The 16,238-nt window shown below is 59.3% G+C and overlaps 3 protein-coding genes across 3 annotated transcripts; all 3 read right to left on the bottom strand.

Annotated features, from left to right (window-relative positions):
* Positions 1 to 1,026: 1,026 nt before the first annotated feature.
* On the bottom strand, positions 1,027 to 4,194 carry LPMP_204870 (kinesin heavy chain, putative; the record flags this gene model as incomplete). The annotated part of the gene is made up of 1 exon (XM_010700384.1): positions 1,027 to 4,194. One exon carries the CDS (start codon positions 4,192 to 4,194, stop codon positions 1,027 to 1,029), a length of 3,168 nt encoding a protein of 1,055 aa, XP_010698686.1.
* A 1,840-nt stretch (positions 4,195 to 6,034) lies between these two features.
* LPMP_204860 (hypothetical protein) lies at positions 6,035 to 9,604 on the bottom strand (the record flags this gene model as incomplete). The annotated part of the gene is made up of 1 exon (XM_010700383.1): positions 6,035 to 9,604. One exon carries the CDS (start codon positions 9,602 to 9,604, stop codon positions 6,035 to 6,037), a length of 3,570 nt encoding a protein of 1,189 aa, XP_010698685.1.
* A 1,397-nt stretch (positions 9,605 to 11,001) lies between these two features.
* On the bottom strand, positions 11,002 to 15,723 carry LPMP_204850 (hypothetical protein; the record flags this gene model as incomplete). The annotated part of the gene is made up of 1 exon (XM_010700382.1): positions 11,002 to 15,723. The coding sequence occupies one exon, from the start codon at positions 15,721 to 15,723 to the stop codon at positions 11,002 to 11,004; it is 4,722 nt and encodes a 1,573-aa protein (XP_010698684.1).
* Between the last annotated feature and the right edge of the window lie 515 nt (positions 15,724 to 16,238).

Genomic DNA, 16,238 nt, shown 5'->3' with positions numbered 1-16,238 from the left:
TCACTTGCACGTGCAGGCACGTCTGCCGAGAAGGAGAACAGCAATCTTTGGAGAGGGAAGCGGCAGAGGTGGAAGGGGTTGACACTCCCCCCCACGCACAAAGCTGATAGTCAAACAAAAAGGAGGGGTGCCGTGTGAGATAGAGCGACGTTCAGCAGCGGGGAAGGGAGAGGGCGGAAGTGTGGCCGTGCCAAAATTGCTTATCAACATGATATGCTCGCATTCACCGCTGACATGAGTGGAGTCAAGCACAGCCGACGCACCCACGTATCAAAACCTCTACGCGGTGCATCTTTTTCCCCTCTCTTGTGCAGTGTTGCCTACATCTGCTGCCCTCCCTGCTGTTGTTGTGTGCATGCGTGGACTGTATGTGTGTGTGTGAGCGTGTGCTTAGAAGATGAGCCTGTACGTGTGGAATGGGTGAGAGGCGGAGGAGGAAAAAAAGGGAGAGAAGGAGGCAACGAAAAACAACAACAACAAAACGCCCTTCCCCTCCCTCCACTGGACATCACCGCCGCTCTCTCTCTCGTGTGTGTGTGTGTGTGTGGGGTATCTAAATCGCTGAACAAGATGAAAAAGAGAAGGAATACCGTCGGTCAGTAGCAGAAGACCAAGTCCCTCCCTCCCTCCTTCCCTCCCCCCTCGTCACTCACTCGCCCCCCGACTCGACTTCTCCGGTCGCCTTGCCGTACAAGAAAAGCGGAGGCACGAGACAACACAGTACGCAGGCGGGGTGGGTGGGAACGACAACGGTGTCATTCGCTCCTGAAACAATACCACATAAAGCGCAAACCACCAGCCATGCCATTGGTTAGTGTGGCCTCCAAGACGTCGAAAACGAGGAGCTGTGCACCAACGTGGTGCGTACGCGATATTGTCCGGCAGCTGGCATGCAAACACTTCCCCCGACCAGAGCGACTGCGGTGTAGGGGACGAAGTAGCAACGCTAGACGATGTCCTTGCCGCACAGTGGCACAGGCGCACGCCGAGAGAGGGAGGGATGCGTTCTTCAACTGTAGAGGGCGGTCAGCCCTCGCGCTCTGTGGTGGGTCGTGCCACAGTTGATCGCAATGGAGTTGTGCTCGAGGAGAGGCTCAGCAGCACATCCTCGCCCGATGCCCTCGACGACAGGCCGCCTGACGGGACATCTGGGATGGAGGGACGATTCCTGCCTGCAGTCGTGCAACCGCCACTTGTCAAAGCCTCAGACGCGTGGATAGCTGTGGCCTTCAAGGAATCTGTGTTCATTAAGCTCCCGCGCCCGGACTCGTGCTGCTGCGGTGGTGGTGGCAGTGACGAAAAGGCATAGAGGAGAGAGTCACGCTGGCACTCAGAGAAGCGTGGTTGTGCCTTTCGACTTGCAAGCTCTTCGTACCGCCGGCGCCAGTAGTTGGCATCATTCCGCGCCATCTCGAGCGGCCCTCGTAGGCTGTCTCGGTCCTTCTCTAGGCGCTCCCGTAGCTCTTTGTTTACCATGTACTCCCGCTTCAGCTCATCTTTCACAGTGATGAGGTGGCTGCCGCGGAGGTCCAGAATACGCTGCTTCGACTGCAGCTCAGCCAGGAGCTCTTTGTACTGCTGCTGCAGTGCGGTGTGGTCAGACTGGAGCGAAGAAAGCCGCTCCTCGAGGCGACGGACACACTCTGCAGGTGCTGCTGGCGTTGTGCTGCCTCCTCCACAGGAGCTGACGTGTAAAGCACCATTGTCATACTCCCCTGCCGAGGCGGTGCGCGACAGCCACTGTTGCGCCGCCGCCGTCCCAGGCGACACACTTATCGACCCCGACGAGAAGCCGTCGCGGTATTGGCTTGCAACACGGTGTTGAGGCTGAGGCTGCGAGCTGCTGGGCTGTAGAGGGTCAGCGTTCGCACCTGGATGGCGACGCGGATTAGGTGATTCTCCATCCGGAAGGTTGCTGTTGGTGTCGCGCCGACAACCACCCTCTGTGACGCTGCCCAAGGCGTCCACATCCACTGCATCTACGGAGGCTGGCGGATAGGGTATGAGACCATGCAGCGCGCATTCTTTGGCCAACACCAGCGGCACATTCCCCGCAGGTGTCAGTTGGGAGGCTGCTGCGATGGCATCCGATTGGCACGCCTCCGCGGTGAGAAGCGTTTGTCGTCGCTCACGGCTTGTGTTCGTCCCGAACACGTAGGCGTGGAGCTGGTCGACGGCCTGTCGGGCTTGTTGAAGGGGCTGACTGTAGGCTTCCATGCGCTGGGTGAGGTCTTTGATCTCGCTTCCCTGGGTGCGAAGGAGCACCGTACACTGCTGCAGCAGTGCATTCTGAATAGCCGCGCGCTTCAAGGACGCCGTATGTGCCCCTTCCCAGACGCTGACCTCCTCCTGGAAGCTCTGGGCCTTGTCGATGTAGCCGTCACGCTCCTCCTGCAGGGCACTGATGATGTCCTGGGCGCCGTTGAGGCTATCCTGCAGCTGCGCCACCTCAGCGCGGAGATTCTGCAACCGCGCCTGCTCCGTGGCACGCTCCTCGAGCAGTTTACTGATGTGGAACGTGTTCGTCTCAGTCGCTTTTGGAGACGCCGTGGCGGTGGTGGAGCTCGACAGTTTGCGTGACGCGGCGACAGGGAAGTCCGGCGTCTCTTGACAGCTGCTTGTGACTCCATTTGTCATGCTCAGCTGCTGAACCGTCACATGCAGGCGCTCGATCTCCGCTTTGGCCGTCTCCAACATGCGTCGCAGCTGCGCTGCGGTGAGGTCACGGTTCACCACAGCCTTGTTCTTGATAGCCTTGGCGCGAGCACCAAAGCGCAGCGTCGAAAGCGTCTCCGGCGCGTTGTACGGAGATGGGCTGCAGCAGAGCACGAGAGCCGTGTGCGAGTTGCCGCCGAGCGAGTCCTTTAAGATCTTCGTCAGCACGCTATCCCGATACGGCGTGTGCGTGGCGTTGTGATCTGTTAGAGACATGATGACCATGCCGAGAGTGGTGAGGGACTTGTTAATCAGCTTTGCCTCCTCCAGGCGCATCCCTTTCGCATTGGTTTTGCTGACCTTCTCGCTACCAGCGAGGTCAACCAAGTAGAGCTTCCCTACAGTTGACACCCCTTGCGTGCGGTCAACGCTCTTCACCGTCAGGTTCAGCAGGCAATGACTACGGCTGCTCGTCTCGTTCATTGCGGTGGCTGAGGTGGCCCTGTGCTTGAGGCCACGCTTCACGAGATGCAGCACATCTCTAGCAGACGACACGTGCGGGCTGCGACATCCATCGACGTAGAACGAGTTCGTGTTCACATCCTCGCGTAGCTGCAGCTTACGCGGCCCCATCGGCAGGGTTGGTGCGAAGCCAGCTGAAGGTAATGGCGTCACGGTGGACGAGTTGGGGACGAGGAGGTCGCGAATCTGTTCCATGTACACCTCTACGAAAAACATTTGCACGTCGAACTCCTTGGACGGGTCTGCGCGGGCGATGGCGTCGAAGATGTCATGCACCGCGCGCGGAATAACGCCGCTGACGGCGTCGCCGGTGAAGGCGGAGCGCGTGCCTGTCGCGCTCTTCGCCGTAGATCGAGGCAGTCCACTGCGGGAAAACGCAGAGGACGATGACGCTGCGGATCTTGGTGTCGGCGGTGGAGCGCACGAGGTCGACTCAGTAACGGCAGTAGCGGCAACAAACATCTTTTCCGATTTGTTCACCGCTACATAGAAGTGCTCCCCAGAGTTGCTGTCGGTCGTATTTTGAAGTGCGTTGACTTGCAGCAGCTCCCCAAGCGGAGTGACGGTGGCGCGGGTACGACAGAAGGATGTCGTCGCTGTTGGCGGCGGTGACGCGGTGGCGGTGCTCCTTGATGTTGCTAGCGCTGAGCTCGCCCGGTGACCAGCCTGAATAGGATAGTCAGTCATCCCTGGATGCATTGTCTTGAGTGATATGCCGACCGCATGAAAGGCTTGCTGCTGTTGCGGTTCGTGTTGTCGCTCCTCGTCTTCTTCCTCTTGCGCTTTCTGGTGCTCGTATGGGTAGGACTCCACTTCTCCAGGCTCCTCCTCGCTTAGGGACGTGCGGGTATGACTGTCGTCCTCCACCAGCTTCTCTTTTACGTCCTCCTCGTTGTTGTGCGAGTTGGAGATGACGGCTGCAGAGGTCCGGCCTGAGCCGCAGCCGGTTGTCCACGCGCCACCATTCAAGTCTCCGAACATCGTGTGCGTCTTGCCGCTTCCCGTCTGCCCATACATGAAGATGGTACCGTTGTATCCGGACAGAACATCGGCCACGATGGGACGAGCAACGTGTTCGTAGACGTCGGCCTGCTTAGCATTTGGCCGAAAGACGTGCGAGAAGGTAAAGGAGTGCCTCCCTGGCGGAGTACCGACGTCGCCGACACCTTCGCCTCTGCCCGCCGCTGCCGCACTCCCCGCCGCGCTGCCACTGTTCACAGCGCCATTGCCGGCGGTAGGAGCCATATAAAAGTCAACGGCATCAGGGCACTCGTCAGGAAACGATACACACACGTCATCATGGATGCGCTTCTCGCTCGTGGTGAGGGGGCGTACGCGACAGCAGACGCGAACGTGATCGATCGAGTCACGCATTGTCTTCATTCAGCGACCAACACAGCCGAACAAGAGAAGGTCCGGCAGAAAAGAGAAACCGAAAAAAAAAGGGCAAGGAAAATGATCGCTGCGGGAAGAAAACCTGTGCTTGTGGGGTGAATGCCTGTCTAGCTCTCCAGTTTCTCCGCATAGAGGCTACGCTGTGGAGAATGAGAAGAGAGAGGGCGGAAGGGGAGTGGGGGAAAGTTATATGTGACTCGTGGGAACGCAATACCGCACATGCACAGCAAAGATCAAGCACTTAGCCTCACTCCTCTCCCCCTACACACGCTCTATTGACCTAACAGATACACAGGCAGGCACTCCGGTGTTAGGTGTACGGGAGATGAACGAATAAAACAAACGAAAGAAAGGGCAAGTGAAGTACAAGGAGAGACCAAAGAACGACCAACTAAGGCACCGTGAGCAGAGACAGAAGGTGTGCGTGAAGGCGAGAGAGCGCGTCTAGGACTTCATGAGCGTCTGTGAGTATGCGGGTGTGTCAGGGTAGATGTGTTCTTCGCAGCAACGCAGAGGGCGAGGTGAAGATGAAAGGAAACGTTGTGGTGGCGGACGCTAGATACACGAGGATGTGTACGATGAGTAGGATGTGATGGTCACTATCGCACAGAGAGACAGAAGCGCACTGGCTCTGGTGCGCCAGAGTGCTGATGTGGAAGGAGAACACAGAGCAAGAAAAAGGGAGGGAAAGTAGGAGTACTGTGACGGACGATGATACCACATCAGCGCTTTGGAGCTCAGTAACCTCTGCACAGGTCGACGCAGGAGGCAATCACAAGGGGAAAAAGGGAAGGGAGGAAAGAGAGAGCGAAAGAGAGGGAGGGAATGAAGAAGGGCCGGTGTGTTTGCGTGAAGAAAATAGAAAACGCACTATCAGTCAACTATGCTACACTCGCATGCGGGCAAAACCATGAGCGTGACACTATAGACTTTTCGGGCTACCGTACACATGGGAAGGACCCAGCGAGAAGTTCCAGAGAAGGGGGAAGGGGAGGGAGGGAGTCATTCATTCCTCGAAAGTGTTCGCCCTTTAGGCACGATCCGAGAGTGCCGTCCTACCGCGTTGAAACACGAGCTCGCACTTCGATGTAACTGCGGGGTTTTAGGTACGATGTGTGCGCACGCCTTTGTGCATCTATGAACACACGCGCGCTATGAGTGGATCTACAGAACAAAGCAAGAGACAACAATGATGAGCTGTGCGTGTGTGTGTGTGTGTGGGAAGCGTTCCATAACCCCCCTCCCCCCACCCACACACACACACACGCTAGAGAACGGGGTGGTAGGGGGTACGTGTGGTGCCGTCTCCTTCGAGCTGCGTCGTCGATAGTTAGTCCCTGTCCTTTTTTTCCCCGCTTGCGTCCTCATTTAACTCTCGCCTCTCCCTTGAGCTCTCACCGAGCTTTCCGCTGCTTTCCCCCGGGCTCTCTCCGAGAGCAGGTTTGACAAGACTCTCCTACACTTATAACTCTCGCCATGGGGAGAGGCCTAGGCGAGGCACCACCACCCCTTGATCGGCGGTTTCTTGAGGAGAAAGAATGCTTGTCGCGTGCGATGGAAGCCGCATGGCTGTGCTACGGCGTGTCTTTGATCTGCTTCGATGTCTCCCGCTCTTACCAGGCACGTCAGGCAGATAATCCGCACTACGAACAAAGCCACTCCTACGTCCTTCGATCGTATTGTTGGCGTTACGGTAGCCGTACATGTGCACTGGGTGGTGCATCGAGGCTGAGCTTCGCTTCGCCACCGGCTTCAGCAGAGGGGCAGCCATGGAAATGCCGTCGTACGAGGCGTGGACACCGCTGTGATTGACACTGAGACTTCCACTGGGCGCTGCGACTACGAGTGATGTCCTCACGCCCAGGTGTGATGACGGTGCGTCGAGGTTGATGCCAGATAATGTCGGCACGGTAATATGCCGCTTCTGCCCGACATCTGACTTGCTGGGGATGTTGGAGGTGGCGGAAGGAGCTGAAACACTCGCTAGAGCGGTCAAGGAAGGTGGTGTTACAGTTGGAAGCACGACCTTGTGCTCATCCACGCAGTTGCGCACTGTTGGGGTCAGTGGCGCAATGTCTGACTTGCGGACCAGCGTTGGCCGTTGAAGGGAAGCTGCAAGCCGCACGCCCCCGGCCAAAAGAGGCACTGATGTGTTACCGGCGTGCACCTGCGGATTCCTTGCATCCAACGGGCTTGCACCTCCTCTTGTCGATGCGACACGATCTGTGAAACTCACGGCTTCCGCAGCATTGCCGCCGTCCGTCCGGGCGAGCTCAGAAGGCCGGTACGTCACGCTCACCAGCGACGGCGCCGAGCGAGGCGACGCGGCAGGGGATGTTTGTAGATCTGCCTTCACCTCCGCATCCGCGCCGGGCTGGTCTACGCGGCAGGTGAAGTAGATCCCGTCAGCCCTAGGGGGCACTGAGATCTCCGTCGCTGTCAGGTCGAAGAGCTGCTGCCGCATGTGGCCAGCGTCAGTGTCGTCCTCGTGGTCGTTGAGGTCGAGGGAGGCGCTGCTAATTGGGCTCATGGACTCGTTCGGGGGTTGATAAGGCGGCACGTTGCTCATCCCGCTCACCTCAGCACTGCCCGCCGCGCCGGGCTGCTGCCGTGAGTAGCTGTAGTAGTGCATGTAGGACGAGGCAAGAGACTTGCCGTGTCGTACCAGTGAACCACCACGTTCGGTAGCGGTGTCTGCGCCGGAGAGTCGCGGCACAGATGATGTCCTAAAGCGCGTCCCCTTGGCACCATCGGTATTGCCTTGGACTTGTCCATCACCCGAAACGCCGGAGACATCCTCGAGACTGTTTCTGTGCAGCCTACACCGTTGCGGAGTACCACTCAGGGCGTGCGCGTCACAGTTTGTGATGCCTTGCTGTTCCTCGCGCTGTTTCGGCTGTCCTAAGATTGCAGTTTGCATCTTCTCGCCACGCCTCTGGACGCCTGCTGCGGTCTTCGTTTGGTTTGCGGTCGCTGTCCCCGCGCTTGTCACTAACCGCTGCTCGCACCGCACGGGAGTCGGCGATATGCTTGTACTCGATTGAGCGTTGGCCATATCCGGCTGCTGCTGCCCTGCTGAGGCACACATGCGCAGCTGACGCGCGTAATGCCTGATGCCATTCCTGTCGCTTCCACCACGTTGTGTTTGGGTACCGTGCGATGGTCGTGTGCATCGAGCCCGCGAGTCGCTACCAGCGTAGTCCTCCCTGGCGTCCCTCCCAACGCCGTCACCGTCCTCGTAGTCCATGACAAGCGGCTCACGAATGCTAACGTCGCGTGGGAGCGCCTTGCAAGCATCGTGCGGGTATTGCGCTTTGCTTCCACTGGCTGCTGTCGACACGAAGTCAAGACAGCTATTCAGCATCGACCTCTGTGAGCTGATCAGCACGCTGGGGTTGGCGGCTGGGCGCTGCTGAGCCCTCACCAGCTCTTCTCTCGCCTTACGAAGTGTCAGTGCCTGCGTGTGCACCTGCAGCTGCAGTCCGCTCACCAGCTGCTCGAGCTCCTGCTGACGCCCTCGCATCCACTGCAGGTACTTTGTAACGGCCATGAGGTGTTGATGCAGCGTGAAGCCCTTATGTAGCTCGGCGCTCCTGTGAGTACCTTCGGCGCAGCAGGCCATGAAGGCGAAGGGAGACACGACCAGCGACGGCAGGTCGCAGTCACTGACGACTGACGAAGAGATGATCGGGTTACCGTCGGCGACTGCCTTCGCAGTGTGCGCTGATCGGGTTCGTAAGGGGGCAGCGTCGTAGAACTCTCTGTCCTTTCCACTGTCCGGTAAGAAGTTCGCGTTGCCACCCTCTTCTCCACCAGCTCGGAGGTTGTGACGTTGGTGTGGGCTGTGCAGGTGGTGTGGCTCTCCGCTGCGGCTTGAGAGTGGCGGTGATGCGATCGTGTTGATCGGCGCCAACGACAAAAACTGCAGCGCTTGAAACGGGGCATTAGCCTGCGACGCACACCCGACCTGACCTCTGGCAACGTCGGCGGTTCGCCGCTTGGACAACGAAGCTGAGCACTGCTGCTGCTGCTGCTCGTGGTGGTGTAATGAAGGGCTGACATTGTTCACCAGCCCAGTCGCTTCATTGTCCAGCCCTGAGTAGTCGAGTGGCGCTGCGCCGACGTCTGTGATGGCGCTGGGAGACCGCAGGCCGTTTGGCAGCACTTTCGCGGTGCCAACCGAGAGCGTCGCCGGCATGGCGAGCGCTTCTGCGGCAATTCCTCTTCGATTGAGCGCTGTCACCTCCGCTGACGTCGGGGAGGGTGAGGAAGTCAGGCAAGTGCTCGGTAATGCTGGTCGATACGAGTAGAGCAGTTGCTGCTCTATACTTTCCCCTCTTTGTACTGCCGCGCCTTGCCGCGCCGTAGCAGCGGCATTAGAGTCACATACCAAGGTCAGGGCTGTGGCGTTGGCGGGTTGTGCAGCTTCTTTTCCCTTCTGCTGCGCCTTGACTTGCTCCCGCAGTCGTGCTATTGATGAGCGACGCGACGGTGCATTCGGCTTGTTAGAGGGTGGTGAGTGTGCCGCCACTTCTGATACGTGAGTTGCTCCCATCACACTAGGCTGAGGGTTAACATCAGCGATTTCAATACACCGCGTTGAATGAGGCGAAGGCGCTGCACATGTGGCCAAAGCAGAGGATGCTATGTTGCCATGTGGCGCTGGGACGTGAGGTGTTCTAGAGTTGACCCCCACGTGCTCGTCGGAGGGGGCCAGAACGGCGTCAGTGTGCAGGGCCACGCCGACTGAGAGAGAGAGATGCTCCTTCCCTGAATGGTCTCCCTGCTGCTCTCCGACAGTCCGCACATGCACAGCAGCCGTACTAGGCGATGACGACGACGAGGGTTGCAGCGTGTCGTGCTTGTAAGGGTGATGACCGTTCCTGGAAACCTGAAGGTGCTTTGACGCGCGTGGGCTTCCCTCAGCACGACCACCACCGCCGGTGATCTGCAGTGCGGCCGAATATGTGTCGTACGAGAGTGGCGCCCCATTTACGTTCAGCGGTGCCAGTGTCTGTCGCGGTATTTGCATCACGGCAAGTGGGTTTATAGTTTGCCCTTTTTTTTTATCTTATCTTCTCGGCAGTCCAGTCGACCAGTCCAGCAGTCTGTGCTGAAGCACACTTGCGCAGACAGGGTTGGATACGTTCGCCTAAACTGTGCGCGTGTGATGGCGCTTCAGTCTCAGTGCCAATTCAGGGAGAGAGGGCGGTTGAGGGCGAGGGAGGTAGGTGGTGGTGGTGGTGGGGGGGGGTAAAGTGTCCGTGGGAAGCGGCGAAAAGGAGAGGGCGGAGATGATTCACGCACTTCAAAGCGAAAATAGAACACCCCTACCCCCACCCACACCCACACACGAAGCCCGGCCACTGTAGCAGGATGTGCAGAGGGTAGGAGAAAAAAACGACGAGCAGCAGAGCAGTGATAGGCGGTGGAGGGGACGGTGATAGTGGTGGGGTGCGTGAATTGAGGGAGCTGATGTAATGACAAGCGGATAGGAAGAAGACTAAGGGAGAAACACAGGACACACAGCGGTGAAGCAAAACTTGTACAAGAGTCACCACCACCACCACCAGTCATAGTAACCGCAGCGGTGGCGGCAGCAGCAGTAACTCACAAAAGGTGGCGGTGAGTCCAGCGAACCTTGGTGCAATACCTAAGGCACGTTTGGCTTTCACCTCTTTCTCCGCTCACTTAGCTCCTTATCTGAAAGACACACCCTAAAGAGGCCACTGTGCGCGCGAGCTAGGGCGGGCCAGTGAGTGCGTTGCACGCGGCTGCCAGGTCTATGCATGGCACACGCGTGTACTGTCGTGCTCTTGTTGTTGTCGTTCTTCCCTATCTGTGACGGCGTGCGTGAGAGGGGTTGGTGGAGTTCGAATGCGGCCTACTGATGCACTTGTTCGCTTGTATTTCCTCTGAAGCAAACAAAAGTTGCCTTCTAGGGGAAGGGGAGAGAGGGAGGAGAGGGAGAAAGAGGAGGGGTTGTGTGATGAAGAGGGCATAGAGGGAGAACACACGTGCGGCCTCTCCTCTCCTCCCTTTCTTGCTGGGCTCCATTTTTCTCTTGTAATTCACTGGTGCACTGCGCCTTCCGTCATCCCGCAGTCGGCCTGCCCTTCGTGGCAAAAAACATCGTTTCTCCCTAGAAGAAGAATGCCCATTTCCCTCTTCCCACTCTTCCAGTCATTCCACAATTACCCTCGTACACGGAGAGGGGAAGGAGGGAGGGAGGGAGGGGGGGGGAGGAGCGAGTCAGTACAGCCATAGTGGCGACCGCGCGGTGTGGTTGTCTTTCCCCTTTTCGCTGCTGTTTGTCTTTTACTCGATCAATCGGGCCATACACGCACATGACGTCAAACTCGCCGCTCAGGCAAAAGGTGAAAAACGCTCCCAGCCAACCCGTTCAAGGGCCTCCCCGCACCGACACATTCACGTCGAGGCATGCTCAAGCCATTGCAACTTCTCCCACTCTTGCTCCGAGTAGTCGTAGAGCAGCATTTCCTTCATGCGTATGACCACTTCCTCATCCATCTCGACGGCATGCTCGCCTTCAGAGGCCGCACCAGCACCTCTGCCCCTGTTATGGTGGGAGGGGGGCCTCGCGTGCTGCTCATGCTGACGGAGTCGCATGGCGAGCTGACGCAGCAGCACTTCTTCCTCAAAATCCGTGGAAGGCAGAGCGCACGCCGCAGTGACAGCCATCCCCTGGGCCGTTTGACCAGTAGGAGCATTGACGGTGCCCGTCACAGGTGCGCAGCTGTTGTTTGGCAAGCACCGTGAGAGAGGCGAGATTGGCTCGTTGGTGCCAGGGGGGACGGATGTGCTGCTAGAGCAGTCCGGGTGTCGCCACAACTGGTTTGCTTCTCCGAACGAGTACACGGACAGCTCATCAACGCTGACACAGACGCAGGACACCGTGTGCCTCATCATACCGCGGAGAAGATTGAGGCTCATCGCGGCCGCTGACGCGCCGTTCACCGTCCCATCTTGGGCCAAAGCTGGCGTGTTCGCCGCTGCTTCTCGGATTGTCACCACATTTGCCCTCGTCGGCAACGTTGGCGTCGCGGAGAATGGCGCAGTTATCAGCGTGAAGGAGCTGCAGTCCTCATTGACGCAGCACTCCACAATGGACAGGGTGCCGCCGTTGGCTACAAAACAGGTACCATTCGCAGCCACAAACACCGAGCAAAATGTTTCGTCGGGGTGCCGATCACGAACGCAGAGCACGCGAGCACGTTGCACGAGCGGGCTATCGCTGAGGCGCGCCGCCCAGAGACACTGCGCACGCAGCACAATGGCATCCTCCCCATAGTGTGGCACCAATGCACCACAGCTGTTTCTGCTGGCCTCACCGTCGGCGTCAACCATGGCCGGATCGTCAGTTGTGTTCCCTAGAGGATAGTTCGTTGAGGCGGATGCAGAGCACCCTGTGTCATCAGTCGCCAACAGTGCGCCCATAGCACTAGCGACACTGTCGCCTGCAGGGGTGTTCATCAGCGTAGTTGTTGGCGGGGCCCCGCCTGCACCTCTGCATCCATGACGACAGCTTCGACTGTATTGCCGTTGATGCGAGGATGCGAGAGACGAGCCCGAGCGATGAGTCAGTGGTGCCAGCGCCGCCGCTGTCCCCGCTTTTCTTGCCGTTGACGTCGGCAAAAATATATTATACGTCACCTTCGATCCACCCTTGCGCCGCGGCTTCCGCGTGTCGTATAGTCGAACTGTCCCGCGGGGAAGTCGCCGCTCGCTTCGTGAGAGGGATGCGAGGCGCACAATTGAAAAGCGCAGCTCCAGTGCGAGGCCATCCTCGCAGCTGACTGCCACTGCCACCTGTGACGCCCCCACCGACACATCGACAGAGGTGGGCAGTCGCACCTCCGCGCTGTGCGGAGGTGATGCGGCAGCGCCCAGGGGAGGCGATGTGATGTAGGCCGAGTGGTGCTGTTGCGCGTAGTGCTCTCGGGAAGCCGACGCCTGGGGGTGGCGGTTACGTGATGATCCGCGACCTCCCCTCTCACCTCGACTTCTCTCGGCCGCCGATCGATGGAGTCGATGCGCACAACGTTTGCAATCCAGCTCTGCCACGTCCAACAGGGACAAGTGCGCGACTGCCGCCGTTGTTGTAGCGGTTTTCAGCAGTCCGCCGCCACAGCCGTTGCGAGCTTCGCTAGCGATCCTAGTTCCGCGCAGCAGCATCGTCGGGGCGCTCTCTGCGCGCTTGTGAAGAAGATTGCACGCCAGCAGAGGAGGTCCGACAGCATCGGTACCGTGATGGTGTCGCGTGTGACACGTCAAGCTGCTAGTCAGCTTGTGGTGCCCACCATTTGCAATGGCTTCATCGACTTCGCCGTTTGAGCTGCGGCCACTGGCATCACTGCCGCTCCTATAGACGCTTGAGGTACTGGCACCTGGTTGGTCGAACCCGAAGTCCTCATCGGTTGCCGTTCCGTAGTCCGCGTTGCCAATGTCATCTTCCTTCTGCTCCCCGTCCGCTATGTCGTCTGTGTTCATAACCAGGGCGGCGCCTTCTACAAAGCTGAAAGCTTCCTCGTCGCCCAGCAGTACTGCATCGTCATCGTCATCGTCGTCGCCGCTGCTGCTTCGTCGGACACCCACTACCTGGCTGTCGTCGTCACTGCTGTTGTTCGGGGTGCCCTGCCACAGTCGCGGGGGAGGTGGATTGAATTGTATGTGCAAATTTGATCGTCGAATGATCTGCTCTGCCTCCACGCCCATCGCCGATACTGTTGGGGTGGCGTAGGAATCCACTGTGCCCTCCCCACCCTCTGGACTCAGGCCACTGCCGTGGGGATGCCAAAGTTCAGGTGATGCGGCAACGGAGTCTGCCAGCGAAGATGGCGCGAGAGTTCCACTTCGCAGGACAGCGCTGTTGCAGATGCTGCTGCTGACGGCGGCGCCCTCATGTAGCGCTAGCACGGACGACGGTGGGCTGACAGAGAAGACCGATGAGCTCATGGCCAGCTGGCCCACCATTGTGCCACCCGAAGAGCTGTGTACGGGCGTGATGAAGGATGGTCTACCTCTGTAAGACTGACGCGAGGATGTGGTGCCGGCAGCGGTTACCACAGATGCCTCCTGCACGATGGCGCCAGTAACCGAAGAAGGCTGCAGTCCTCCTGCTGTAGCCACGGCTGATACAAAGCCGCCGCCCATGCCGCCGTCGGAGCTCAGCATCGTCTGAAGCAGTGGAACGTCGAGTGCATGGCTTCCAATGCGCAGTGCCCACAGAGGCTTCACAAGAACTGGCAGACCCATCTCCGCCGCTTGGATGGCACGCCTGCTGGCCTGGCGGCGCAGCTGACTTCTGCTGAGTGACACCCCAGCGGCCACCCCAGCCGCTACTGGTGCCGGCACCGTTGCGACTGACACTGAAGCACCGGAGTTGTGCTGCGCACCCCCCGTCAGCACACCAGCGCTGTCGCGCCAGTGCTCTGTCGTGGCGCCACCACGTCGCCTTGGGTGACTCGAGGCCTGCCCTCCGGAAGTATCACCTTCCAGACCGCCTCCGAGGCCGGCGTCTGCAGGCATCGACAGAGGTGGGCGCAGAGCAGGAGAGCTAGTCAGCGGCGTGCCTGTCATGGGGTGCGGCACGGTGCTCTCGCCTTCAAGCGGATGGTCATCGTCACTGCGGTGACGCACAGCCGCCGGTGTCCACAACGTTGCTCTCACATTTGTTGCTCCGCCGCTGTCGAGTGAGGAATGCCGGCCACTGTGTTCGTGCTGTGTTTGCGGCGGCTGCGACTGCTGTGAGGGGTGCACTGTCGGTGCTGGATAGTCGCTATGGAGCTGCACCGCCAAGGGGAAGTGCGCTGACTTGGGCTGCAGCTTGCGCCATCGCTGGATATCGCTCAGTCCGCCAGGGAGGAGGATGAGATGCGTCGGGGTCGAGGCGAACACCAGCGGAATGCTAGATGACGCAGACGCCTTTGTCAGCCTGTCAGGCATTGTTTCCACTTCTTGTGGGGAGTCGTCCGGCATCCCAAGGGCACCACTGCCGTCGCTGCTGCTAGCGCGTGTTCTTTGTGACCCACTACTTCTCCCGCATCTGCTAGCCTGAGTAGAGGCTCGTTTGTTGTAGACGGGGATGTGCGACGAGGTCGTGGCCAAGTGAGCGTCTGCCGTGGACGTCGGAATAGTGAACGCCTTCACTGAGGTAATGGGGTCGTGCAGGAACAGGGAAAGCAGACACGATCCATTGATGATGGAGTACACGTAAAACCGTCGATCGTAAGAGCCGAGGAAGACAAGGTCGGCGTCTCTTTCCGGCGAAAGGTCGGCGCAGAGGCAGTTGGACGGTATGTGAAAGACTTTAGTGGGCATGGCGGCTTCAGCACTCGGGGACCTGCCTGTGGAGTGCGAAGAGGCGGTAGCACCGCTGCCGCGAGCACCGCCAGCAGACCGATAACCGCCGTTGAGAGACGCTGAAGTCAGCGGTAGTGAGTTGGCGCTGTCGGCTTGCTGATACGGCTGTCCTCCCGCGCTTGCAGCGCCCCCGTCCCCACCATCGGCTGGCGAGGCCGTGCTCATGCTGGCGGGCTCACTGCCTGCCCGCTGTTGCGGCTGTTGAGTTAGCTTCAGAAAGTGGTCTATGACCTCGCAGTGGCCTTCAAGGGTAATGAGGACGAGGCGGCTCTGGATGGGTGCGTAAAGCACCACAGAGATGGTCGCCGCGACGACACGTAGGAAGAGCGGCTCCCGGCAGTCCGGCTTCACAACACAGAGCAGGCCCTCCGTCGTGCCCAGAATCACCTCCTCAAGTCCGTCGCCGTCGACGTCGTACGAGACCATGGCGTTCGCGAGCACTGACCCCTCCGCGGCCAGCTTGCGGAACTCCCAGGTGTCCAGAAGGATGGAAGGCAGGCGGCGCTGCCGAAGAAAGGGTTGCGTGTCGGTCGACGCGGCCGGTTCAGGCGGAGTCACCGACTGGCGTGTGGCGCCACCGCTACCTGACACTGGTGCCCCATCAGCGAGGCCATCGCCAGCCGCGACTGCGCCATCGCTTGGTCGACGACGTGCGCCCGCTATGGGGCCAGCTGGGGCCGCATGGGCGACGGAGGAGGGTAACGGAAGAACAAGAGATGACTCAGGAGCTGCGGCTCCGCTGCTGCCGTGGGACATGAGCTCCGTCATTGGCGGAACACAGTGGGGGGTTGCACCCTGGATGTAGCCACCCCACCCCCCAGAAGCAAAGAGGTAATGCGGGGGAGGGAGGGGAGGAGAAGAAAGAGAAATCAGACTGCTTCAGTAGGAGAGTAAAAGCGGGGGAACGCGGCAGAAGTGATTGCGGTTGATGCGAACGCACGACGACATCTGTGCATGCGTCTGTGCCTGTGCCAGAAGGAGGCCCACAGAGGGAGAGGCTAGAATAGGTGCCAACTCATCGGCCATCCCCTCCAGCGAAGCGTTGGAGGAGGAGGGAAAAGGAGACTCTGGGGGTGGGGAGGGGTGAGCCTCATCTTTCCTTTGCACAAAAACTGTCATATAAACGAAGGAAGGCAACAAAGCTGTCTTGACAACGTCCCCGTCCGCCGCTTCACTGTGAATGTCGAGGCTTGGGCAAGGGCGGAGGAGCGGGTGAGAGAGGAGAGCAATCAAAGCAGGTGAGAGGAGGCTTAATGAGTACCTACGAGCAGGAAGCTTCAAAA

Source organism: Leishmania panamensis (assembly GCF_000755165.1).
Source record: "Leishmania panamensis strain MHOM/PA/94/PSC-1 chromosome 20 sequence".
NCBI classification, from domain to species: Eukaryota; Euglenozoa; class Kinetoplastea; order Trypanosomatida; family Trypanosomatidae; genus Leishmania; species Leishmania panamensis.
This window is presented reverse-complemented; position numbering and strand designations above follow the sequence as displayed.